General features: G+C 57.6%; 1 protein-coding gene across 2 annotated transcripts; it reads right to left on the bottom strand.

Annotated features, from left to right (window-relative positions):
• Positions 1-60: 60 nt before the first annotated feature.
• On the bottom strand, positions 61-26,091 carry USP30 (ubiquitin specific peptidase 30). 2 transcript variants are annotated; one of them, XM_062182580.1, is made up of 13 exons: positions 25,933-26,091; positions 23,733-23,842; positions 21,520-21,702; positions 14,306-14,409; positions 10,696-10,794; positions 10,113-10,155; positions 7,922-8,016; positions 6,057-6,116; positions 5,540-5,626; positions 4,950-5,030; positions 4,646-4,853; positions 2,887-3,007; positions 61-2,243 (listed from the first exon to the last, which is right to left on the bottom strand). In XM_062182580.1, exons 1-13 carry the CDS (start codon positions 26,013-26,015, stop codon positions 1,979-1,981), a joined length of 1,539 nt encoding a protein of 512 aa, XP_062038564.1. In that variant the 5' UTR covers positions 26,016-26,091; the 3' UTR covers positions 61-1,978. The 2 variants fall into 2 exon arrangements, with proteins under 2 accessions (XP_062038564.1, XP_062038563.1); XM_062182579.1 differs by having other exon boundaries at positions 62-2,243; positions 10,113-10,158.
• Positions 26,092-26,887: the final 796 nt, after the last annotated feature.

Here is a 26,887-nt window from a genome sequence, read left to right as displayed (position 1 = left end):
GGGGGAAGTCGGGAGAGCTTTAATCAGAGCCCAGGTCGGAAAGAGGATGGAGGATCAAAGTGTGTTTGTTACGAAAGAACCACACTGGGTTTTTTTCCTAACAAAATGATTCTTTATTGCTATAATACACAGCAGATACAAAAGTACCTTTAGCAAATACATAAATCAGCAATTACCACAGCATGAACTACGAGTTTAACTTAACTTAGGGTTTTCTCCAGAAAGAAGCTACTTACTTCATAAATAACTTACGGCTCAAAATCAGATGATCTGGTTACTGCGAACATCTACTAATTTACAAAATGAAGTCAGATAGAGCTGCGGCTCAGGCTTACAACCCAGGCCCCAGGCCGGCCCCTAACCACACACGTGCCCACAGCCTGACGCTACGGATGCTCTGGCCCCCACCACGGGGCTGTCCCAGGGCACAGCGGCCATCTCTCGCAGCTGCAACTTCGCGGTGAGTTTAAGGCCACATGATCAGGCGTCCAGGCTAAAGCAGGCACGTCCATCCCAACATCTCAGTCAAAGTCGGCCACCGTGTCTGGGAAGCTCTCAATAGTGAGAGGCTACATGCCGGGCCCTGCTACGTGCCCGGCCCTGCGGGGGCGGGGCAGGGTTCCCCCAGGCTGTCTGCACTCGGTGCTGCTGGAGAGGCCCGGGCCAGGGGGGCGCTGGCTCGCCCCTGCAGAGGCAGCCCTGTTCTTGGCCCTGCCACAGGTCACCTTCTGGGTGGGTCCGCTCTGCTTCCCAGTCCCTCTGGAGGGTCCTCGGAATCTGGTGTCCCCGCCCCACTTTGTTTTTAATTAAAAATCCAGGTAAAACATGGCTACTGCGAGCACCGAGGTCCCTGCGCCCCGGGCTGCGCTCCTTCGGCATCGGCCAGGAAATGATGCGGCGAGGCGAGGCGTGGCTGAGTGCTCTACGCCATCACACCCGCTTTCCTCTCTGTGTGTTGCTCCGGATTGTGGTGGCCGCCGAGCCGAACCCCTCGCGGCCAAAGGTCCAGAGAAGCTGCAGCCCCCGCCAGCCCTACCTTCCTCATCCAGCTCGCGAAACCTTCGTGGGTTGTCCTTCCCCACAGCCCCGAGTGCCTCCTGCGACTGAAGAGCTCTGAGTGGATGATAAAGACACGGAAGTACCCGTGCACAGGGATCCTGGCACAATCAGGAATTGTCTACAGCGCAGAGCGGGCGTGGGTGCTGCAAGGCCGCTAGCCAGTTCTGGCCGTGGGCGTGGTTTTATGTTAGCTGCAGGCTGCAGCTGCATCACATCGTCCAGGATACAAAAGAGCAAAGCCCCAGGTGGGCGCCTCCCCTGCACGGGAACCCCTGGGCAGTGACCGGGCCTCGCAGTGGGCGGGCGCGCGTGGCAGGAGGCTTCCCACCCACCGAGCACGGGCAGGCAGGTAGGAGAGCGGACAAAAGGGAAGGGAGAGCGTCTCCAGGCTGCTCCTCGCTCCTGCTGGCCTCCCAGGACCTGGGCGGACGGGCGCTTTTCAGCAGGGGTCTCTGTGGCTCTGAGCTCAGGGCCTTTTCCGGAAGGGAAGTGCTACAAGAAGCAATCAGAGGCGAAAGGCACTTTGTCGTCGAAATTGTTGCCTTTAGTAATTTCATTAATTCTTGCCAACAAGCTATGGGCCCTGCTTGTTAAACATAAAAGATCTCTGTTGACAGGTCAGGGGGCAGACAGAGGCGGCTCCTCCGGGAGCACCACGCGCTGCCGCAGTCCGCTTGCTCTAATTACCTGGGCTGGGCGACTAAAGACGCCCTACGCCCTGGCTGCAGTGAAAGCTTTCCCCACACAGGGACACTTCCCAGTGCGCATGAGCAGAGCCGCTCTGGAGCCTGGCTCGCTCCCCCGCATGGAACCTGCTCTTAGAACACGCCAGAAGCCTGAGGGCAATGGGGGGGGGGCGGCGACCTTGCCTCTTTCCCGGACACGGACGGCGCTGTCGCTCCAGCTCTGGGTGGGACAGTCACTCCTCGGACTTGTACTCCTGGCTCTGGCGCTGCACCCTGGAGAGGACCCGCTCGTAGAAGAGCAGGTAAGCGCTGCAGGACAGCACCTCCTGCAGGCTGGCCTTGCGCACCGTGTCGTCCGACACCCACAGCCACTGGCTGCTGGTCGCCAGGGGGTTCTTGGCCGAAGGTGGGGACCGTCGGTAAGTGACGAAGTGTCCGGAGTGCATGTCCCCGTGGTGGACAACCACTGCCATCAGCCGGAAGAGGTACGTGGAGGAGCTGAGGGAGAGGAGAAAAAGGGCAGAGGACAGAGGAGTCCTGGCTGTGAAATACACGGGATACACACAGTGGTCACTGAAGACAGATGTGTACCCGCTGGAGGGGCCCATGGCCGGTCTGTGCCTCTGTAAGTACTGTGCACATAGGGACATACACGTACATGCACACACACGAATATGTACATTTAGGTACTTTGAGAATTCTTATTTTTTAAAGGATTTGTTTTAGTTGAAAGGCAGAGTTACAGAGACTCAGGGGGAGACAGAGAGAAACCTTCCATCTATTGGTTTACTCCCCAAATGACCACAACAGCCAGGGCTGGGCCAGAACCTGGAGCTCAAGCACTTGGGCCATCTTCTGCTGCTTTCCCAGGCCACAGCAGAGAGCTGCATCGGAAGAGGAGCAGCCGGGACTCGAACCGGCGCCCATATGGGATGCCAGCGCTGCAGGCTACAGCTTAACCTACTATGCCACAACACAGGCCCCTTTAATTGTTATTTTTAAAGTGATTCCTGTTTTGGACAAAATTCAATGGGAATGTAGGACAGTGAAATACACCTTAAAATGACAGAAAAAAAATTGTGTCCATGCAAAGCTAACTGCAGATGCTGCCGGAAGCCGCGGCCCTCGGGGAGTGACTCACCTGTAGTCAGGAATGACGGGGAGCGGGAAGGGCATCGGGGTGGGCAGCGGCGGCAGCAAAGCTGGGGTGCAGGCGCCGTTCAGGAACACTTGTGTTTTGGGGACCCCTGGCGGACTGAGAACTGCAGGAGAGGAGGGGGCAAGTCAGGGACACGGCCTCGGTTCTGAGGACCCCAAGAGTCGGCTCCCAGACTGCCCCAAGTAGGAGGCCTGCTTCGCTCCCTGCCTGGCTGCCCTGTGGTCTGGGCCCCAGAGGCCAGCCCGCTCCAGGCTGCGGCCTCCCTCCCCGCCCGGCCCCGGGCACCCCTGAGCCGCCTCTGCTTGCTGACAGTGTGTCTCTGCGTCAGGCGGAGGCTCGCTCACCGGCTTTGGGCCCCAGCTTCTCACCGCCAACACCGCAGGCTTGGCTAACTCTCTGTGGTGTCCTGGCCTCCACCCACACCCCGCTCCAGCTGTGCTAACCAGAAATGTCACCGGAGACCGCCTGGCATCCCCGGGTGAGAAGTGCATGTCTAAACACTTCTGCCTTCTGAAACTGCCACACGAAGTCCTTGGCGTCGATGGAGTAACTCAGTGGTCAGACAGCTCTTGCCCTTTCTGGCGCCCTAGGTCTTTACCCACAGGCACCACGCTCTGAGCGTCAGCCAGCCCGCACCCCAGGGTGGGGGAAGGGCCGTGATGTAGACAAGGGTTAACCTCGGCACAGGGTGACCAAGGGCAGCTGCAGTCTTCCCAAGATGACGGCTCACCAGGCCACGTAACTGTGGTCTCAGGGCAGAACCAGAGGCCGCCTCAGCAGGGAGGGGAGGGGGCAGCCCGCAGGCCAGTGCGTCCTCCTCACCTGTGACTCTCCAGAACCCGACGCGTCAGACACCTTGAAAAATCTGCCCCAGGGGCCCGGTGCTGTGGCCTAGCGGGATAAGCCTCTACCTGCAGTACCAGCATTCCACATGGGGGCCGGTTCAAGTCCACTTCTGATCCAGCTCCCTGCTAATGGCCCGGGGAAGCAGTAGAAGATGGCCCAAGTGCTTGGGCCCCTGCACCCATGTGGGAGACCCAGAAGAAGCTCCTGGCTCCTGGCTTTGGATTGGCCCAGCTCTGGCCATTGCAGCCATTTGGGGAGCGAACCAGCAGATGGAAGACCTCTCTGTCTCCTTCTCTCTGCCTTTCCTCTCTGTCTGTAACTCTGCCTCTCAAATAAATAAATAAATCTTAAAAAAAAACAAAAAAGAATTCTGCCCTGGAACCACACCCAAGTTCTGCCATTTGCTGTTTGCCCCGGACTCAATCACTGAACCTCATGGACCCCCGATGTTCTCATCAGACGGAGGCTGCTCCCCGCCCCCTGCCTCCCCGGGTCCCGTAGCAATGGCTGCCTCCGTGTGAGGGCAGTAACGGAATGGACCAGAGAAGGCGGTGACGGAGGCATCGACCAAGCCAGGAGTCCAGGGTCGCCGCGCCGGACAGTCCTGCCCACGCTGCCCATGGAAATGGGGAGAGGGGAGACGCAATCCCCGGTACGATGTGAGCCATCGTCACTTAGAGGGGCAGGAAGCGAGGCTGCACTCCCGCCTGTGACACAGTCTCACGGCCCAGCCACCGCCTCCTCTATCTTTTCCCCTGGCCGCAGAAATCGCTCCTACTCCACTGTCTGTCCTCACGCCACTGCTCGTGACCTCAGGGCCCCGGAGGTAGGGAAGCCAAACCCTCCCCTCTGCTCAGAGAAGTCCTGCGTGCGGCTGCAGCTCCCTGGCACGCACCTGCTTTGGGGCCGGGCAGGTCCAGCACGGGCCCCGGGCTCTCGGTGTGCTCAGGCTTGTGCTGGCGGGCCTTGTGGCCCAGGAGGCGGTACTTGTAGATGTCCATCATCAGGAACTCATTGAACTGCACGTGCTCGTGCCGCTTCAGAGGCGTCCCGTGGCTGGACCAGCTCAGCCGCTGCAGGTGGATGCACAGACACTGGGGCAGCTGTGGCGGGGAGAGAAACCAGAGCAGCGCGGTGGTCTCAGGTGGCGCACGTGCGGCCCTCGAGAGCCACAGCCCCAGGGCGCGCGGGGCGCTCACCTTCCCGAGTTTCAGCTGCTTGACGAACGTGGTCCTCTGGTGCTCCACCTCTGCCCCGTCCAGCGTGCCCTTGGCTTCGAGCTGAAACAGAAACCACAGCACTCGGCCGCAAGCCCTGGAACAAGACGTCCCCGAGAGCTGCAGGTTGCCCAGCGCTACCCCTGTACACACACGGCGCCCGCGGGCCACCTGCTCTAGGACTTGGCTGCCCAGGGCCTGGGGGGCCTGTCTCCCCGCCCCCCGTCAGGCACCAGCAGTGAGCGGAGACAGACTGAACCAGCACAGGAACCCTGTCACTGGGACGTCATCTCCCCTGTTCCCTGTCTTCAACAATGGCTCCACGCAGTCAGCGCCTCATATCTGGCCATGGAATTACTTAGGGGCGCGGGGGACCTGACAGCTTAGGGCGTACGTGTCCCATCTCAGAGCATGACTTCCACACTTCCTTTAAAGACTGGGGATGAAAAGACACTCGTCGGGGAGAGACAAGGCCCGCATCAGCAATGTGGAAAGGGAGCGGGCTGAGGGCAGCCCCGGCACCCGAGGGTGGACAGGCCTGCCGGGGGCGACGCCCCAGGCCGGACGCTCACCCTGGTACAGTTGTCGCACACGACATCGCGCACGGATTCGGACGAGATGAAGTGGTGAAGGCAGTGGTCCAGGGTCAGCGGATGCCCCTACGGCGTGACAAGGAGAAAATCCATGCGGTTTACACGAGGGCTGAGCCAGAACTATCAGCCGACGACCGGGGAGCCCAGAGCAGTGTTTGGCTTCTGTGGGCCGGGATGAGGCTTCGCAGTCACAGCCATGTCTCCTGAAAGCCCACGGCACCCGACTGCCCCTACTGGCCGACTCGCGGGCAGGACACAGCACGGCAAAAAGCCAAGGCCTTGTGTGCTGTGTGCACACCGTGCACGCACACACAGCCTTGCTGCCGCGAGAGGAAGCCACCTACCTTCTCTCCCCCCAGTCAGGCCAGGGAACCACATGGCAAAGACAGGGCGGCGTTCCACCAGCCGTGTGTGGGTAATAACACACGGTGCCTCTAGGCCCTCCAACTGAGATGCTGCCAAACAGACCCCGCCATAGCCAGAGCACGGTACATACCCACGTGGCAGCAGGAATGCTTAGTGAGAGGCTATCAAAGGTATCAAATCGAACAGGACTCTGAAACAAATATTGTAGAAAATCCACATGAGGCTCTAGAGGTGGGAGATACACAGCTGTGAGAGTTCCATATTCAGATGCCCAACATGAACTTAATAAAACATTCCTACTCAGAAGCAAATTCTGTGAAAACATACCTTATAAACAAACACAAGAGGTACGACACTGCTAGACCACCAGGGGCAGCCATGTGGGGATTCTACCCTAAGAGTACAGCCAGGGACCCACGTACAGAGACACTCATCACTGTTATTTGTGACAGCAAACCTCTGAGAATGGCTGGGACTCCTTGGAGTGACTAGATGGAGTCTGGCATGGCCGCCAAATAGAATATTTGAAACAACACAGCAGAAAGACACGTGCTTATGTGGGAAAATGTTCCTGTTATACTGCTAGTTGTACAATAGTGGCTAAAACAGGGTGAGGGTGCCTGCTTTGTGGTAATGGCCGTTCCCTGGCTAACTCACCCTGCTGATGGTAACACCTACAGAACATGAAGCCAGACAGAGCCACCTGCATGACTGGACAGTAACCAAAGCAGCCGAAATGGAAAAGAAGTCGGTCCTTGGAAAACCAGGAACTCGGAGGGTGAGAGTTGCGAGTTGGTAGCTTTTCCGCCCAGTCTGTGTGGTGCTGGGTGGTGGGAAGCAGTGGCCTTGCAGGACAGAGGTGCTGGGAGACAGGGCAGGGGAAGGCCCAGGAGGATGGGAGCCACAGCGAGGATGAGCCCCCAGATCTGTGTGTACACTCAGCCCATCCCAGGGCCCTTCACCGACTCCTACGTGTGGGGGGGGGGGCCTCCCGGAGGCCTGGTGAAGAGCAGCAGCTGGAAGCGAAGAAATCCAAGTGGGGCTCTGCTGCCCGAGCCCAGCAGGGTGTCCTCACCACGCACACAGAAGAGGTGACCCTGTGAGCGGTTTCCAAGAGCTTGACGGTGGTACCCACTCCACAATTCATACGTCCAACAAAGCAGCACTTTGTACACCGTAAATGTATATGATTTATATTTGTCAGTTGTGGCTCAATCAAGCTTGAAAACATCCTGTCTATGAGCTATCCATTTCTACTCACTGGGGCAGCTAGAACCAAGGCATCGGATGGTGCCAGTGTGGGCGAGGCTGGGCAGACACCGGGACCCGCGTCCGCTGCCGGAGGAAACTACAACGGTGCAGCCATCTGGGTACTTGGTAGTTCCCCGAGGGTCAAACAAGGAGTTACCCTGGCAGCTGCTGATTCAATACACCAGCTGAAACCAAAGCACGCACACCTCTGTGCGAAAGTGTGCACGCACATGTTGATAGCAGACAAGAGGGAAAGACCCAAGTGTCCATCCACGGATGAGCATGTGGCAAAACGTGCTCTCTCCATATGAGGCTCTGGTACCTGCTGGTGTCTGCTCTGTGCTTCCACACAGGAGACCCTTGGGGAAGTCACGGTGAGTGATGCCACAGGCCACAGAGGGCGACCCCATTCGGATGAAGTGTCAGGACGGAAAGAGCCTTGGACAGAGGTGGATTAGTGGCTGCCACGCTGGGGAGATGGGGAGGATGGGCCTGGGGCTTTTGCAGGGTTCTCACACGGTTTGAGGTGACAGCTGCACAACTCCCTATTTTTGCATTATGTTGGGCATTTTCCATAATTGCTTTAAAACCTCAAAAGCAAAGAAAAAGGGAACAGTATGCAGGGCTCAGGCAACTGCAAACGCCACTCACGGAGGCCAGCCCCCCACCCCCACCCCTGGGTCTTTCCACGAATCCCGAAGGAAAACCCGGCCAGGAGCGATCCCGCACTGGGGCTGGCTTTACCTGGTGCTCACAGTGTTTGCAGACCATGTTACTCGTGAGCCGTCCGTGGAAGGGGTGCTGAGACTTCCAGTGTGGGGCCGAGGGGTGAGGCGACCCTGGAATGCAAACGCCGGTGCTGTGCCACTTTCAGCCCTGGGCACAACCCCCTTACTACATGCGGCAGAAATTTACGCTTCTAAAAGATTTATTTATTTGAAAGGCAAAGTGACAAAGAAAGGGGAGACAGAGAGAGATCTTCCACCCATTGGCTCATTCTCCAAATGGTTACAACAGCCAGGGCTGGGCCAGGCTGAAGCCAGGAGCCTAGAATTCCATCCGGGCCTCCCACAAGGGTGGCACGGGTCCAAGTACTTGGACCACCTTCTGTCGCTTTCCCAGGCCCATCAGCAGGGAGCTGGATTGGAAGCGGAGCAGCCAGGGCTCGAATCAGGGCTCACATGGGATGCCGGCTTTGCAGGCAGTGGCTTACCCTGCCGTGCTACAATACTGCCCCAAAAACCCCCATTTAGGGACTGGTGCTGTGATGCAGTGGGTTAAGCCAGGACGCCGGCAGCCCATGTGAGCACCAGTTCAAGTCCCAGCTGCTCCACTTCTGGTCCAGCTCCCCGTTAACGTGCCTGGCTACTGTGGGCATTTGGGAATGACCTAGCGGATGGAAGATCTCTTTCTCTGTCTTTTTCTCTCCATCTCCCCTTCTCTCTGTCACTCTGCCTTTCAGATAAATCTTTTTTTTTTTTAAATAAAACTCTCGGGCCGGTGCCGCGGCTCACTAGGCTAATCCTCCGCCTTGCGGCGCCGGCACACGGGGTTCTAGTCCCGGTCGGGGCACCGGATTCTGTCCCGGTTGCCCCTCTTCCAGGCCAGCTCTCTACTGTGGCCAGGGAGTGCAGTGGAGGATGGCCCAAGTGCTTGGGCCCTGCACCCCATGGGAGACCAGGAGAAGCACCTGGCTCCTGCCATCGGATCAGCGCGGTGCGCCGGCCGCAGCGCACCAGCCGCGGCAGCCATTGGAGGGTGAACCAATGGCAAAGGAAGACCTTTCTCTCTGTCTCTCTCTCTCTCACTGTCCACTCTGCCTGTCCAAAAAAATAAATAAACAAATAAAACTCTCTCTTTAGACAAAATGTTCTCAAAAAATACACTGAAATAGATTTCGTCATTGACGTCCATGAAAGACACACCATTCCTTTATAGGAGAACTTAGGAGGTCTTCACAGGTGGTTTCTGTATAATGGGTACAGCCAGGGTTTAAAAAACGGTTTGTGTTCACTAAGGTGTGCTTGGTTTTTTTATGCTGCTTTTTTTTATACATCTTTAAAGGTTCGAAATGTCAGGATGCACACCACAAGTGAATATTCCATACGATGAGATGAAGCTCTGACTTACTTACTGAGAAAAAGCCAAGGCTGGCCAACGGGCCTGTCACTCGGCTAAGACGGGGGTTGGGGGACGAACCACTGCTAAGAACAAGGGCTCCGCGGAGTAGCCCTGGGCTCAGCCCTGGCTCTGTTTGGTGGGTGCTCTGTGACCTGGGGGACTCACGCCACTGTGGGCCTCGGGCGGCTGAGAGCGGGGTCACTGTTCCCCTACCCTGCTGGCGTCAGTACCTTCACAGCGATGTCTCAGAGGCTTAACGGAGACGCTGTGATGCCTGCACACAGTATGGCTGCAGACAGTATCTGTTCCTCTTTCCTATGCCCCATGCATTAAGAGTTGTGCAGCCCATGGGAGACCAGGATAAGCACCTGGCTCCTGCCTTCGGGTCAGCGTGATGCACCGGCCACAGCGGCCATTGGAGGGTGAACCAACGGCAAAGAAAGACCTTTCTCTCTGTCTCTCTCTCTCACTGTCCACTCTGCCTGTCAAAAAAAAAACAAGAGTTGTGCAGACAGTGTAGAACCGCAGGGAAAGTGGGCCTAGCTAGAGCTGCCGAGGCCGAGACAGACTCGGCCGACAAAGTTCCTCCCGGCCACAAAGACGGCCCTCGTTGTGAGCACAAACACGTCTGTGGAGAAGGAACAGGGCAGGGCGGGGGGCGAGCAAACCCCGAGAACCACTGGCAGCTGGCTTCAACACCCAGGTGCTTCTGCAAGGCTAAGCTGGGCTGCAGGTCACCAGAAAAAAAAAACAACAGTTCTGAAACAAGCAAATCGTGGTGCGATGCACCGCGCCAGGCCTCGCGGGTAACTACCTCTCGTGCGGCAGGTGATTCGTTTAGGAGTCGCATCTGACGGCTGCTGTCGGGGGAGAAAAGACACAGGCTGAAAACCTCCTGCAGCCCCCTTCCTCGCCCTCCCCCCACCCCTGAATGAGACGAGTGCCTGTACGCAGGGCGCAGACCCCACAACAGAGCCGGAGCGTCTCGAAGCAGCATTCTGACCGCCCCTGCCCGGCGGGCTCCCGTGCTCCGCCCCTTAGTAAGGGAGGCCTGCTCCGGGCTCCAGCAGGCCTCCCCGCTGCTGGGCAATTCTCATCAACTCCCACACTATCCCAGGAGTGAGGATTCCTTGCGCCCTTCCCCCCGCCCCCCCACATTAAATAGGGACAATAACTCCCTCTTTCTGCTCAAAGCCAACCCCGACGGCAGCTGCCAATCATTCCAAGCAGCAATGACACTGCCCAGTGCACGTTCAGCACCTGCCCCGGCCTCACTCCCGCTACCGATTTGTACCGGGTCTCGCCTCGAAGGCTGGGCAAGGATTACAGCTGCGTCTCTGGCACTTGCTAGCTATGGGCAAATAGCATTAACTACACAGGCGTGAACTGCCGCGTACCTCCAGGGAAAGCACGTCGAACAAGTGTGTGACCCGCGGCTGGCGGTCCCGCTCGTCTTCCAGCGACGACGTGATGACGTGGAATAACTCGTGCGCATCCTGTCAGGGGCAAAGCATCCTTCAGAGGCCTGATGACGCAAGGGCTGGGCAGCAGCAGCCTTCGGCGCTTGCCACCAGGAGGGCCCGGACACCTCACACGGGCAGAGTCTGCTCCTGCTTTCTCAAGGCCCGGCTCACGGACAGAGACACACCCTAGGCATCTTCAGAAGACTCAACTCAGAGGCCCAGGAGGCGAGAGGAGGAGAAGGCTGGTGGCTGCCTGCATGTGAGCCAGCGGCCGCTGAGCTGGGCTTGTTTCACAGAGGTGGCCTTGACCTCTGCTCCACCCAAGTCCAGAGCACTGTTTGTTTTTAAAGTGTGCTAAAGCATGTACAGCACACAGCGAACTGGCTTGCTTAATTTTATTTCCCTCTGGCTCCCAGGCCACAGTGGCTGGGGCTGGGCCAAGCCGAAGCCAGGAGCCAAGAGCTCCATCTGGGTCTTCCATCTGGGTGCAGAGGTCCAAGGACTTGGGCCATCTTCTGCTGCTCTCCCAGGCCATAGCAGAGAGCTAAATCTGTAGTGGAGCAGCCAGGACTCGAACCAGCGCCCACATGGGATGCTGGCACTGCAGGCGGAAGCTTCACCAGCTGTGCAACAATGCTGGCCCCCATCTTGCATATTTCTAAGTGTGAAGTTCCAAGGCATTGAGTACGTCCACAACATGGTACAGCTGCACCACTGTCCACCTTCAGAACTCTCCCTCACTCCCCAACTCACAGTCCACACTCACTCGGTTCCCCCACCCCAGCCCAGCAGCCACCTCTCTGCTTTCTCAGTCTGGGCAGTGCAGGCAGCGTGTGGGCGGCATCACCCAGTGACTGGCTTAGGCCACTCAGCACCCAGGTGGGAGCAGGTGTCAGAAACCCCTTTCTAAGGCCCCGTCGCATTCCACCATGAACGCTGAGGACACGGGGGCTGCACCTGCTCTTCGGGTACTGCGAATGACACAGCTGTGTCCATGAGTGTGCAAACCCCTGTTCCAGTCCCTGCTTTCAATGCTTTTGGCTGTGTCCCCGGAAGTGGAACTGCCAGACGGTAAGGATCGACTCCAGTGGCGTTCTCCCAAAAAGTCAGTGCTGGGAGGGGCAGGGTCCCTGGTGGTGCTGGTCCTCCCCAGCCCTGGACTCCCACTCACTCCACCCGGGCACCGCAGTGAGCACAGGGGCAGGGATTCGGTGCAGCGGCTAAGATGCCACTCTGGGCGCCCGCGGCCCCCCTCGAGGGCCTGGCTTCAAGTCCCAGCTCCATTTTCCTTTTTTTTTTTTTTTTTTTTTTGACAGGCAGAGTGGATAGTGAGAGACAGAAAGGTCTTCCTTTTTGCCGTTGGTTCACCCTCCAATGGCCGCTGCGACCAGCGCATCTCACTGATCCAAAGCCAGGAGCCAGGTGGTTCTCCTGGTCTCCCACGGGGTGCAGGGCTCAAGCACTTGGGCCATCCTCCACTGCACTCCCTGGCCACAGCAGAGAGCTGGCCTGGAAGAGGGGCAACCGGGATAGAATCTGGCGCCCCGACCGGGACTAGAACCCGGTGTGCCGGCGCCACAAGGCGGAGGACCAGCCTGGTGAGCCGCGGCACCGGCTGAGTCCCAGCTCCATTTTCAAGCCCAGCTCCTGCCAATGTGCATCCTGGGGGGTGGTGGGGGAGGGGCTCAAGGACTTGGGCGGGGGCGGGGGGGAGACTCTGAGTTCACGGCCCCCGGCTCGGCCTGGCCCAGCGCCAGGTGTTGTGGGCATTGGGGAGTAAAAACAGTAGGTGGAAGATCTGTCTACCTGTCTGTCGTCTGACTCTGTCTTTCAAATAAATGGAAAATAAATAAATATTTATTTATAAAAAGCTGACTTTTCTCTTCGGCCTTCCTGGCCTACAAAGCCCATGGCTGACTCCTGTCCAAGAGTCCCGCTCTCCTCCTCGACCCCTCTCCCTCACTTCCTGGGTCTGGCCCAACCTGCAGCACGCGAAGCTTATTCCTGTGCAGGCCAGGCCCATGTCGTCACGTGGATGCCCTGTCTCCTCGTCCAAAGTCGCCCCCACGTCCCTCAACCCTGGCCAATCGGCAGCAGTCCTGCGGGCTCCATCTCCCCAACACGCCCCACCCTCCGGCTGCGCCAGCCAGGCCGGGACTACTGCAGCGCCCCCTGCTTTCCGCTCGGCTCCCACTCCTGGCCCCGGAGTCCTGCCTTTTCCAGCCCACGTCGGAGCCCTCCACTGCCCTCCCTGCACAAGAGTAAAAGGCCCATCCCTGCCCCGCCTCCCAGCCCTGCACACTCAGCTCGTGCCAGCCACCGCCACCGCCTCCCGCACTGCCCTCCCCGCTGGCCTCCCGTTCCCCATGTGCTGCTGCTGGCTGGCCCCTTTTTCTGGAACACTCTGCCCCAGGTCTTCACGGGCCTCACATCTCAACTGAAAATGCACCTCTCCAGGACACTGGAGGCAGCGCCCTCCTCCTCTCTTGCCCCTCCCCGCCCCGTGGCTCTATCCTGTCCTCCTGTTGGGTATCCTATGCGCACATCCTAAATCCACTGTTGCTGTCCGCGTGGGCCTGAGGTGCTGTTCCTACCCAGTCCTCACTTAGCAAGCAGGCGTTGCCTCCTGGGCTCATCACAGCTGCTAAGGGAGCAGCGAGACTCAGAGACAAAGGAGGCTCTTGCCCTTGGGGACTCACAATCCAGCCATGCTATTGCCAACAGCACCAGTGCTACAGGCCCCGCCCCGAGAGCCGGGAGAGAACCAGCTCTCCCTGGGACCCACCTTTGGAGCAAGTCCCAAGACAGGAAGGAGTCAGACCGCTGCCTATCCCATCAGTCAACATCTAACTACTTGGCCTGGAGGGCAGGGGCAGTGGGACACAAGGGGGAGGAGCTGGAGCGGATGCGCTGCACTCCTGACTCAGCTGCGTGGCTTTAGGCAAATCCCTTCACCTGCCCAAGCTGCCGACAAGCCCAGGCTGGACGAGCGCAAAGCCAGCCACGCCAGGCTCTGCGTGCTGCACACTGCACACTCCATGGCTCAGTGCTGCTGGGGCTGGAGATGCCACAAACAGCTCTACGTGCTGGGTCTGTGATGGAGGGCGGGACTTGGGCAAAAGCCCTTCTCTCAGTGGAGAGAAATGGGAAGTACACTAGCGGGAGGAGTTAGAATGTGTGTTCCCAGCATCCAACTGGGCGAGCCAGACTGTCTTCTAAGAAAGTACAGCTCTCCACACGCGACATGGCTCAGAGCAAGGCAGAACAAGGGAACGGGAGCTGGGAAACCCCACCACCACCACGCAGCCCCACAGTTTTGGAGGCTCGGGGGCCACGGCCCTGGTCATTGCCTGGTCGGCAGCGGCAGAGGACGCCCTCACAGAGCTGGAGAATGCTGTCCTGCCCAGGTGGCTGGGAGGATGCGCCGGGAGCTGGGAGCACTCGGTGCTGTCCGACACAGCACAGAAATCTGCAGCTAGGCCAGGCCCCCAGTCGCCAGGACAAAGGACTCTCCGGGCTACGCCCGGCCGACTGCTGCGCTCACCTGTTCTTCAAAGGAAGAGATCTGCCACCTGTACATTCTAAGGACATCCAGCAGGCAGCTTGCATCCAGGACCTCATCGTCAGTAACTTCCTGGCCGGACAGAGCTGCAAAGAAGAGGGTACGACAATTATCAAACTCAGCAGCACCACGACCAACCGGAAAGCGTGCACAGTGTGACCCGCCGAGGTGAGCTGAAGACTGAGGGCCTGGAGCTCACCTTGGGAGGAGCTCTCCTGCATCCGGGCCCCTTGTCGTCCCGCCCGACACTCAGTCCTCCCTCGGGTCTTCATCTCTGGTGAATGGGTGAAATTTCTCTCTTTTTAAAAAGGATTGAGGGGCCAGCACTGAGGCTCCACGGGTTCAAGCCCCAACCTGCAGCACTGACAAACCAATATGGGAGCCAGTTCAAGTCCTGGCTGCTCCACTTCTGACCCAGCTCCCTGCTAATGTGCCTGGGAAAGCAACAAAGGATGGTCTAAATGTTTGGGCCCATACAACCACATGGGAGACCCAGAAGAAGCTCCTGGCTCGTGGCTTTGGCCTGCCTCAGGCCTGGCTGTTGCAGTCATCTGGGAAGTGAACCAGTAGATGACCCCTGTCTCTTCTCTCTCTCTCTGCCTTCCAAAGAAATAAAATAAATCTTTAAAAATAAACAAAAAAGACTGATTGATTTAAGAGGCAGAATGGGGTGGGGAGAGACAGAGAGAGAGGGAGGGAGGGAAGGAGGGAGGGAGGCATCTTCCATCCACGGTCCACTCCCCAGATGCCCACACAGCCAGGGCCAGGCCAGGTCTCCCACATGGGTGGCTGGGGCCCAAGTACTTGAACCACCCTCTGCTTACAGAGGCAATCGGAAGTGAAGCAGCCGGGCCTCACATCAGCACTCGGATGTGGGATGCGGCCATCCCAGAGGCGGATCACCGGCTACACCACAGCACCATCCAAGTGGATCTTCCACTGTCACCATCAGCACATTACGGCTGCAAGGTCCTTACTGAGTGCAGTGCCTTTAACTCCCCGCTCTCGGTGGCCCCGTCATTGGGTCCGACCCCACCGGCAGGGCTGAGCTCCTCTCCCCAGCACTGCCTCACCCCAGCGGCCTCGGCTTGCGTTTGCTTGCATTTCTGATTCTGATCACAGCAAAGCACGGAGCTGCGTGTGGTGCTCAGAGGGCCTGCCGAGAGGCTTCCCTTCAGCCACGAGCAGGACCAAGCCCACTCTGCTGGGCTAGTGCATGTCCACTACAGTCACAGAGAGCAGGCCTGGCGCTCCTCCCCCAAAGGCTGGCCAGCCCACACCTGGGGCTCTGCGGCCAGTGTCTGCCGCAGCTTCTCCATGCAGGCAACACTAAACAAACAGGCATGGCTGCGTGCCTGTGAGACGACACGGACAGGGCCATGTTGTGACGCAGCTGCAGAAGGCCTGCACCCCATACCGCAGTGCCAGTCCCAGTGGCTGCCCTGCTTCTGATCCAGCTTCTTGCCAATGCACCTGGAAAGCCCGTAGCCGCGGCCCAAGTGCTTGGGTTCTGCCACTCACATAGGAGACCCAGGCTCCTCAGTCCGCCTGACCCAGCCCTGGTTGTTGTGGGCTGTAAACCGGTGGATCGCTCCCTCTCTGTCTCCTCCTGTGCTCTGCCTTTCAAATAAATAAACTTTTTTTTTTTTTTACGAAACTTCATGTACAAAGCAGGTGGTGGGCTGCATGCAGCGGTGGACTGGTGGGCTGGCTGCTGCTCTTGACCACCCGCTCTCAGAGGGCAGTGACACTGCCAGCGTGTGGGACAGATGGAAGCAGGAGCCTGCCATCTCAGGGGACTCTCCAAGTTCAGTGACTCCAGACAAAGCAGGCCACGTTGTGCCTTCTCTGACTGCAGAGAATCTGAAAGACCCTTAACAGCTGCAGGCTCCGGAGGATCTGCACACCGCCAGTCCCCGCCCGGCCCACCCCCACCTCTGTCTGAGCAAGGCCAGTGACCCGGGCAGTGGCCGGAGAGGAAGCAGAGATCTGGGCAGCCGTGCTGGGAAGACCTGGGTCTGGCCGCACAGTGCCTCTACAGCCTGGGGCTGGCCCTCCACCCCCCAGAACAAAGGAGGCAGAACTGGGAAAGGAGCTGTGCCTGCCTTCCTCCCTCACCCCTCGGGCAGTCCTTCTGCTGGGGTTCTCCCTCCCAGGGAAAACTGTGACGCCTCCTTTAACCCAGTTTTGTTCAACACACACAGGGCGCTGTGGCAATGTCCATGAACATGTTCACAGCCTACGATGCAACCACGTGACTTTTCCAGACTCTACCATGCAGAAACAGGTGCTCACCTGCCCAGGGGGCGTGTACAACAATGTGCAGCTGTAAGGACAATGAGGTTTACAAATCTCTTACAAACATCCGAGAAGAGATTAATATCCAGAATACAGAAAGAACTCCTAAAACCCAACACCAGAAAACCCCAAACAACCCAATTAAATGGGCAAGGGACTTGAATAAATGTTTCTCCAAGAGAGATCAGAAATGGTAGATAAACACATGAAAAAAAGTGTTCAGTGCCTCTTACTGTTAGGGACACGCAGATGGAAACCACGATGAGATATCACTTCACACGCACTAGGACCTGGAACAAGCATCGGGGAGGTGCAGACCCCAGAGCCCTCGCGCAGTGCCCAGCCTCATCACACAGCATGAACCTGTGATACAGCGACGCCACTTCCTGGGATGCTCCCCAAAGAACTAAGCTGGAACTCCAACAGATGTGCGCACACCAACACCTGCAGCAGTGCGCGTTCAAAGCAGCCGGGGTGAATACCACCCACATGTCCCCTGCCCCGCGAGCGGACAGACAAAACGCCGTGTCCACACATGATGGAACAGTATCCTGCCTTAGAAAGGAACAGAACTCCCACAGGGGCTACGACGTGGGAGGGCATTATATCACATGAAATAATCCACTCAGAAAATGACAGCTATTGTACAATTTCAAACTCACTGAGACAAAAAGTGGAACAGTGCTTCGGGCACTCGGGAGCGTGTGTTTCCGGGCACTGAGCTTCACTAGGGGCTGACGAACAGCAGCTTGGGGGAGGGGGGATGCGCTGATGGATGTACCACACTGTGACTGCACTCAACACCCCTGCACTGTGGCATTAATTTAAAACTGGTCGGGGCCAGCACTGTGGCGCAGTGGGTTAACACTCTGGCCTGAAGCACCGGCATCCCATATGGGCACTGGTTCAAGACCTGGCTGCTCCACTTCTGATCCAGCTCTCTGCTATGGCCTGGGAAAGCAGTAGAAGATGGCCCAAGTCTTTGGGCCCCTGCACCTATGTGGGAGACCCAGAAGAAGCTCCTGGCTCCTGGCTTCAGATCGGTGCAGCTCCGGCCGTTGCGGCTAATTGGGGAGTGAACCATCGGATAGAAAACCTCTCTCTCTCTCGCTCTCTCTTTCTCTCTCTGTAACTCTGACTTTCAAATAAATAAATACATCTTTTAAAACTAATTTAAAACTGGCTAAAACGACAACTTTCACATTATGGATACTTGAGCACAATTTTTAAATGGGCAAAGGGCATAAGGAAGCAATTCACAGATGACACAACGCATACGGATGAGCTCACAAAAAGAAACACGAATGACACACAGCAGGAACGCAGCTGCTGCACCACACGCTCGCCCTGAAGTGCTTTAAGTTCCCACGAAGACAATTTATTCGTGTCTTACACATATAATTAAAAATTATTTCTAAAATGACAAAATAGTGGGCCGTCGCTGCGAAATAATGGGTAAAGCCGCACGCCTGGGACACCAGCATCCTGTAAGGGCCCGGGTTTGAGTCCCGGCTGCTCCACTTCTGATCCAGATCCCTGCTGATGCACCTCGGGGAGCGGTGCAGGACGGCCCAAGTACTCGGAGCTCTGCCGCCCGTGTGGGAGATCAGTATGGAGTTCGTGGCTCCTGGCTTTGGCCTGGCCCACACTCGGCTGTTGCAGACATTTGGAGAATGGACCAGCAGATGGAAGATTTCTCTGTTTCTCTTTCAAACAAATCAATCTTAAAAAAGAAAGAGAAGCAGAAGTAGGGAAGGAAGTGTATGAAAGAACTTCAAAGAGTTACTGGAAAAACGGATTTAAAAGTTAGGCTTATTTGGCACAAAAATATTTTGAAATGATTTACGCAAAGGTTCTTCAATAGGTTTATAAAAAACGTGTGATTTTTAAAAAGTTGCACAAGAATGAATATCTTTTAAAAACATTTTTTAAAGGTTTATTTATTTATTTATTTGAAAGGCAGAGACAGAAAGAAATCTTGCATTTACTGGTTCACTCCCTCAAGGCCACGACAGCCAGCGCTGGACTGAGCCAGGAGCTGCATTGGGTCTCCGGTGGGTGGCCGCCACCCCTGCCTCCCAGGGGCGTTGGCAGGACGCTGGATGGGAAGCAGAGGCAGCGCTCACCGCCAGGCCCTCCACACGGGATGCAGGTGCCCCAAGGGGTGGCTTAACCAACCCTGTGCCACAATGCCCAGCCCACCCTGCGTTTTAACTCCACGTTCCCCAAAGGTTTTGGAATACTCCTCGTTCACACACATGAGCCCCGAGGTCAAGGCTAAGCAACCCTGAGCTTGCACGAGGACCTCACGTGGACAGCTTTACACACGGTCTGTGGAGTGGTTTCTTTCTTTCTTTCTTTCTCTCTCTCTCTTTTCTCTCTTTTTTTTTTTTTTTTTTTTTTTTTTTTTTTTTTTTTTTGACAGGCAGAGTGGATAGTGAGAGAGAGAGACAGAGAGAAAGGTCTTCCTTTTTGCCATTGGTTCACCCTCCAATGGCCGCTGTGGCCGGCGCATCGTGCTGATCCGAAGCCAGGAGCCAGGTGCTTCTCCTGGTCTCCCATGCGGGTGCAGGGCCCAAGGACTTGGGCCATCCTCCACTGCCTTCCCTGGCCACAGCAGAGAGCTGGCCTGGAAGAGGGGCAACTGGGATAGAATCCGGCGCCCCGATCAGGACTAGAACCCGGTGTGCTGGCGCCGCAAGGCGGAGGATTAGCCTGTTAAGCCACGGCGCCGGCCCCATGTGTGTACTTTTTAAAATGATCTTTAAAGCCAATAATAGCCATAGCTAGCCATGGCTAACATCCTGGCCCCTACCTGTGAGGTTCTTAACTTGCCAATCAAATTCTATCATGTTGGTATCTTGTTCTTTTCAACTTGATACTCTGCAGCCCACGCCCCTTCCAAATTAAAAAACAAAAACAAAACCAACTTCCTTAAAATGATTCTGAGCAGCTGCGGGCCTTGGTGCCTCCCCATCCTATGCTGGCCATGCACGCTGCTCCCCCTCGGGGTGGGGCGCGGGGGACATTCCAACCAGCGGTCACACATCATGTATGTAGTGTGTCCTGCATGATGCCCACGGGATGGCAGCAGAGATCACAGAGAAAACACGGCACTCCCATGGTCAGAAAAGTGATCTACAAAAGAAGGCCCATGAGGGGCTCCCCCAGACCTTCCCGGGCAAGATACACCCGAGTTGGGGCCGACATCGGCCAGTCTCCGGGGGGCTGCTTCCAGGACGCCAGATCATGGTCCTGCATTTCTTTTTTTTTTTTTTTAATTATTTTTATTTTTATTTTTGACAGGCAGAGTGGACAGTGAGACAGAGAGAGACAGAGAGAAAGGTCTTCCTTTGCCGTTGGTTCACCCTCCAATGGCCGTCGTGGCTGGCGTGCTGTGGCCAGCTTACCGCGCTGATCCAAAGCCAGGAGCCAGGTGCCTCTCCTGGTCTCCCATGCAGGTGCAGGGCCCAAGGACTTGGGCCATCCTCCACTGCCTTCCCTGGCCACAGCAGAGAGCTGGCCTGGAAGAGGGGCAACTGGGACAGAACCAGTGCCCCAACCGGGACTAGAACCCGGTGTGCCAGTGCCACAGGGGAGGATTAGCTTATTGAGCCGCAGCACCGGCCAGTCCTGCATTTCTTTTTTTTTTTTTTTTTTTTTTTTTAATTTTTGACAGGCAGAGTGGACAGTGAGAGAGAGAGAGAGACAGAGAAAGGTCTTCCTTTTTGCTGTTGGTTCACCCTCCAATGGCTGCCGCGCTGCGGCCAGCGCACCACGCTGATCCGAAGGCAGGAGCCAGGTGCTTCTCCTGGTCACCCACGGGGTGCAGGGCCCAAGCAGTTGGGCCATCCTCCACTGCACTCCCTGGCCATTGCAGAGAGCTGGCCTGGAAGAGGGGCAATCGGGACAGAATCCAGCGCCCTGACCGGGACTAGAACCCGGTGTGCCGGTGCCGCAGGCCGAGGATTAGCCTGTTGAGCGCCGGCGCCGGCCCTGGTCCTGCATTTCTAACTATCTCCAAGTGCCAGGTCTCAGATGTGGGGTCGCGAGCCGCGGCTGGGCTGCTCCCGGCTGCCTCCCCGAGAGACTGCACTCAATGACACCCCCAGCAGCACAGGGAGTTGTCCGGATTTGATTCTGAACCTTTGCTGACAAGCCAGAAAATGGCAGTCTGATGTTCTCTTTGTTTCTCTGGTGAGGGTCACGGAGGCTGTCTGAGTGCCTGGCGGCCATGGGGAACACCTCTCTGACGGCCTCGCATCTTCAATGGCGCTCCCCCCACAACTGGAATGTTGTCGAAACCAGAGTGCGTCTTACTGCACGGCGCCTGTGTGGCAGAGTTTTCCCCTCCTTAAACAAAGCTCTCATTAAACAATTCTTAAAGTAAATGGCTCTTTCTTTGATGTCTTTTTTAAATGCCTGTTGCTATCTACTGGGCTCTTGGAGGGTTTTTTTGTGACACTCTGTATGATCTTATTCTACCAAAGGCTACTGACGAGCCCCTCACCTGCCGTCACCCAGGACCCCTCAACTCCACCTTCACCTGCCGTCACCCCCAACTCCAGCCTCACTTGCTGTCACCCCCAACTCCAACCTCACCTGCCACCACCCGCAACTCCACCTCACTTGCCGTCACCCAGGACCCCTCAACTCCACCTTCACCTGCCATCACCCCTAACCCCACCTCACCTGCCATCACCCCCAACCCCATCTCACCTGCTGTCACCTAGGACCCCCCAACTCCACCCTCACCTGGCATCACCCCCAACCCCATCTCACCTGTTGTCACCCAGGACCCCCCCAACTCCACCCTCACCTGCCGTCGCCCCCAACTCCACCCTCACCTGGCATCATCCAGGACGCCCCCAACCCCCCGTGAGCCCCCGGCATGGTACCTTTCAGCAGGCGCAGCAGGGTCAGGGACAGGTACTGGTGCGGGGGCGGCTCCTCCTGCTCCCTGGTGTACTGGGTGGTGAACTCCTCCAGCCACTTGATGAAGGCGGGGCAGGCAGATAAGCCTTGCAGCAGGGAGTTCATGAAGCAGGTGTTCCCCAGATTGACCAGGCCTGGCACGAGCCCTGAAAGAGGAGCAGGGGGCAGGAGGGAGGAGCATGTCACGCAGGACAGGCGCTGTCCCCTCCCATCTGGGCCGCAGGCCGGGGGCAGGGTCTCGTCCACAGGGGCCTGGGGGCCAGGCCTGATCTGCAGGTGTTGCTCCCGCAGATGGAGAGGTCGCTGTGATCTCTGACACACGACCTGGCCTCCACGGCAGCTCGGCCGGGAGTGAACAAACGAGCACTCACTGCCGCCTCTGCGTTCCCTGGCACCTGCTGGCTCCCCATCCTTCATAGGCAAGCCAAGCTCCTCAGGGCAGAGCACGACCATCCCTCAGTCTGCCAGGACACGACTGTCGCCTCGGTCTTCCAGGACGCGACTGTCGCCTGGTCCCCTCGGTCTGCCAGGATGCCAGGACAGTGACCCGCCCCCTTGGTCTGCCAGGACAGCACCGTCGTCCTCACTGGGCCCACACTGGGAGCCCTGCATCTGCACTGGGGAACACAAGCTCCCACAGTCTGACAGAGAGAACACACCCGACAGGCAATGTGGGCGGCTCCTCAGCATTGTCTGAAACTTTTAGAGTTGACATTCAAGTTTCTAAAACTCTACCTAAATTCTTTTTTTTTTTTAAATTCATTTGATTTTGAGAGGTAAACTTTTTTTTTAAAGATTCATTTATTTGTTTGAAAGAGTTACCCAGTGAGAGGAGAGGAAGAGAGAGAGAGAGAGAGAGAGAGAGAGAGAGAGAGAGAGAGGTCTTCCATTCACTGGTTCACTCCCCAAATGGCTGCAATGGCTGGAGCTGCACCGATCTGAAGCCAGGAGCCAGGAGCTCCTTCCAGGTCTCCTACACGGGTGCAGGGGCCCAAGCACTTGGACCATCTTCCACTGCTTTCCCAGGCCACAGCAGAGAGCTGGAGTGGAAGTGGAGCAGACGGGACTCGAACCAGCACCCACATGGGACGCCGGCGCTGCAGGCGGCAGCTTTGCCCGCGACGCCACAGTGCCGGCGCCAAATTCTCTTTTATAAACGATGATCAGGATTTCAAAGGATGCTCTGCAAAAGCATTCCTGTATTTTTATTTCTTTTTTCTCAAAAAACTTGGAACTGTATTATAAAGATCCCACAAAGAATGACAACAAATTAGTCCAGTTTCTGTCTTTGTCAATGATTGTTTATGAGGGGTAACTGCCAAAAATATATTTCATAAGCTAAAAAAAAGTAATCACTGAGAGAGACACCATTGTGCCCATTCTGTTCAGACCTTCTTCAGGGAAAAATGAGATCTGTCACATGTCCCTCTGATATTGAAGATCTTTCTAAAAAAACTTTCTTATTATAAAAGTTCTGGGGCCGGTGCTGTAGCGTAGCATGTAAAGCCACAACCTGCAGTGCTGGCACCCAGTTGGGCACTGGCTTGAGTCCCGGCCTCTCCACTTCCAATCTAGCTCTCTACTACGGCCTGGGAAAGCAGCAGAGGATGATCCAAGAACTTGGGCCCCTGCACCCACGTGGGAGACCTGGAAGAAGCTCCTGGCTCCTGGCTTTGGATCGGCGCAGCTCTGGCTGTTGTGGCCAACTGGGGAATGAACCAGCGGATGGAAGACCTCTCTCTCTCTCTCTCTCTCTCTCTCTCTCTGCCTTTCCTCTCTCTGTGTAACTCTGACTTTCAACTAATAAATAAATAAACAAACATTTTTTAAAAAAAGATTGTTTATAAAGCGAGCATTTTTTTAAAGTTCTTTTTAATTATTATTAATGAAGACCCTAACGCGGAAGCTCCCCGGTGACTAGCAGCTGGTCAGAGCAGGCAGACGCACCACGGAAGACGCGATTTCCACGTCCACGACAGCAGGTCAGGAGGCACGACGGCGCAGGCGCCACCTCCAGCCAGCGGGGTCCCAGGTGGAAATCCTTCCACACGGGGTCCTGAGTCCGCGTGGAAGCTGCGAGGGAAGCCGGGAGCTCCCGCGGCGCCTCGCAGGGCCGACGGCAGGGCCAACGGCAGGGCCGGGGCCGGGCTGCGCTCCACCGCGCGGCCCCTCTTACCTTTCCTGCGCTTCTTCCTCTCCGTCACCGGCCCCCAGATGACGTAGATGCCCGCCGCGAGGGCCGCGGCGATGCCGCCCAGAACGCCCCAGTTCCTCATGACCTTGGATCTGAAAAAGAAAGCGCGCTTAGCAGCTGCCGCATCCCAGACGCCACACGCACGGACGGCACAGGTGGCAAAACCCCACCAAGCTATGCGCTTGGGCCAAAGCACGTCCTCATACCAGCATCTGGATCACGTGACCTTGGCTTTGACCTCAGGTCAGCCAAGAGTCACTGGACATCACGGTGGCTCTCCCTTACACCAGTCAACATTTTCTCGTGTCATAGCTGGTAACTGAATTTCAAACACACTTTGTGCTTCTAAGACAGAATCAATGGATTTTGTACAGAACTTGGTTAGGAAAGTGGGGTCAGGGGCCGCCCTTGTGGCACAGCAGGTTAAGCTGCTACCTGGGACGCCAGCCCCACGTGGATGCTGGGTCGAGTCCTGGCTGCTCTACTCCCGATCCAGCTCCCTGCTAATGCCCCTGGGAAGGCAGCAGAGGTCGGCCCCTATGACCATGGGGGAGACACTGAGGGAGCTCCAGGATCCTGGCTTTGGCCTGGCCCAGCCCCGGCTGTTGTAGCCATTTGAGGAGTGAACCAGCAGATGGACGATCTCTGTCTCTCCCTCTCTCTCTCTCTAACTCTTCCTTCCAAACAAAATACATAAATATTTTAAAAAGAGGAAGAAAGTGGAGTCACCTGAACCTGGCTCAGTCTTTGCTGTTTCGCCCGCTAAGCCTCTGCTTCCCCATCTTTACAATGGGCACAATCGGAGGGACGCTGTGGGGACAGACCAGGCCTGACGCACGGGCTGGGGTAAGAGCTTAGCAAACGTTAGCTGCTGTATTAGGAAGGCTTCTCATTCCAGGTTCACCCATCAAAGCCACTCGCAGGGTTTCTCACTGCATCACTGTGTTTTTACGCCCTCACAAAAGTCCCCAGCGAGGTTGAAGAATTCTGTCGCTGCAGGGCTAGAGCACTTGGCAATCGCTTCAAAACCCTCCCATCAAACACAGGTGTTCACGCGAACACACGTGAACACACGCCGAGCCAGGCACCGCGACCCCGTCATCTCATTCCGCAAACAACAACCCCACGAGGCGGCTGCCACCACCACCCGCAGATTCAAACTCAGAGCCACGGCCAAGCCGGTCACAGCGAGTCAGAGGACACGGCCTGAAACCACGCGGGGTCCGGCTGGCCACTCCGTGCTTACAGTCCCGGAGGAATGGGACGGGAGCCAGGACTGGCCTGGGGGCCTCAGCAGGGCACCGGCAAAACCCAGGAAGCTCCAGTCCTTAGCGAAATGACAAGGACCGTGGTGGTGGGCCTGGGCGGGGCGTCAGCTGGCTTTTCCTCCCGGCCATGCCACCAGCTCAGCTTGGGGGGCGGGGGGGGCTCAGGCCAGGCTGCCTCGAAGCCCACTCCCCACGCACAGAATGGGCGCCCTGGGCAGGACAGCCTCAGAGGGCGCCCAGCCCTGGGATACAGGGTGCGTTAGCCCTGCTCAGTTCCAGAGGAAGTGGATCCACGTGTGCAACAGGTCTCAGCCATTCAGGGTGGGCAGCGGGGGCCAGGTGCTCAGCCCTGCCCAGCCCTGGGGGTGGGGGGAGGCAGTGAACAGAAGGAGGGGGTCGCAGGCTCCGACAGCGACAGTAGGGGAGGAGGCCCGTGCGGGACAGCGAGCCTCCAGGCCGGCTTGGAGAGCCTGGCCAGACTGGGGGGCCCTGGCTGGGGCAGGGAGGGGGGCAGAAGGGTTGGGGTCCCCCCAAAGGACTGCGGGGTCCTGGCAGTCTCGGGGCGGTGGGGGGGGGGGGGGGGCATGGGCAGCACTGTCAGAATTCGGGCTTTGGCAGGACCCGAGGCCCTGGGGTGCTGGGGGTGCTGGGGGTGCTGGGGCCCACTCTGGCTCAGGGCGCGGGTCGGGGGCCGACTTTCCCGAGGAACGCAGACAGAACTGGGGCTGCTGGAGGCCCCGAGAGGCCGGCGCCCTTTCCGCCTTGGTCCCGGGCCCCCGACGCTGCTGGACGCAGACGCCCCCGGAGCACCCCCTCGGGCCTGCGGACCCCGACTAGGGCGTGCGAAGGCCGCCAGAGGCCCGGCTGGGCACCCCGATCGCGGCCTCTCCGGCCGCCCCGCCCCCAAAGCTCACCTGACTGCGGCCCCGGTCCGCAAGAAGCGCTGGATGGCCCTGTCAGCTGCGGTCATCGCCGCCCCAGCCCGGGAACTGAGCATTGCGGCCGAGCCTGAGGCCCGCTGCCGCCCCCGCCGCGACCGCTGCCGCCGGACCCGAGGGCTCCTAAGGCTCCAAGCCTCCCAGGGCTCCCCAGGCGGCGGAACCCACGGCCACGTCTCAGATCCTCGGGGGGAAGGTAGGCCAACGGACGCAGCCCCCCCCACGCCGTGAGGACCGGAAGTAGCTACACCGGAGACCAATAGCCGACGGACCACGTCCTGGTTCTACCTTCCCCTTAGCAACGGGCGCCGGCGTCGGTTGCTAAGGGAGGTCCGGGACCCTCGGGTCGTCCGTGTTTAATTTTTGCCCACATACACGGCTCCCAAGAGGGACCTTGGGCCATGGTTTGAGTTTTTCAGTGTGGAGAGGGAGGCCACTTTTCAAGAGTGAGGCCTTGCACGTTCAGTTGTTCCTGTGGTCAGAGCGGAAGTGGGTGGAGCGGAAGGGCCCGCCATGGCGGCGGCGCGTCTCTGACAGCATCAGCAGCCGCCACGCTTACTGTAGGCTTAGGTGCCGGGGTACTGCTAGCAGGGCACGCCCGTTATTCACATGGACTCTTCACACCCACATTCACATCCCCGGAAGCCCAGGACATGTGGCAAAGTATCCAGTCTCTGGACACAGCCCGAGCGTGCCTAGGGCGCGTGTGAGGTCGGTCAAGTCTGCGTCCGCAGAACAACGATGTTCAAAACAAATAGAATGGGACCCACTCGGGTGATTAAACTTGTAGCCAGACTCCAGCAAGAGGTGAACATCTTAACCGTGTTTTACCGGGAATAGGCGGTGCAGTGGTTGCACTGTCACCTGGGACGCCAGCGTCTCTGTCTGCTTCCAGTCCTGGCTGCTCGGTGCTTCCGATTCGGCTTCCTGC

This window comes from Lepus europaeus, chromosome 23 (genome assembly GCF_033115175.1).
Source record: "Lepus europaeus isolate LE1 chromosome 23, mLepTim1.pri, whole genome shotgun sequence".
Classification (NCBI taxonomy): domain Eukaryota; kingdom Metazoa; phylum Chordata; class Mammalia; order Lagomorpha; family Leporidae; genus Lepus; species Lepus europaeus.
This window is presented reverse-complemented; position numbering and strand designations above follow the sequence as displayed.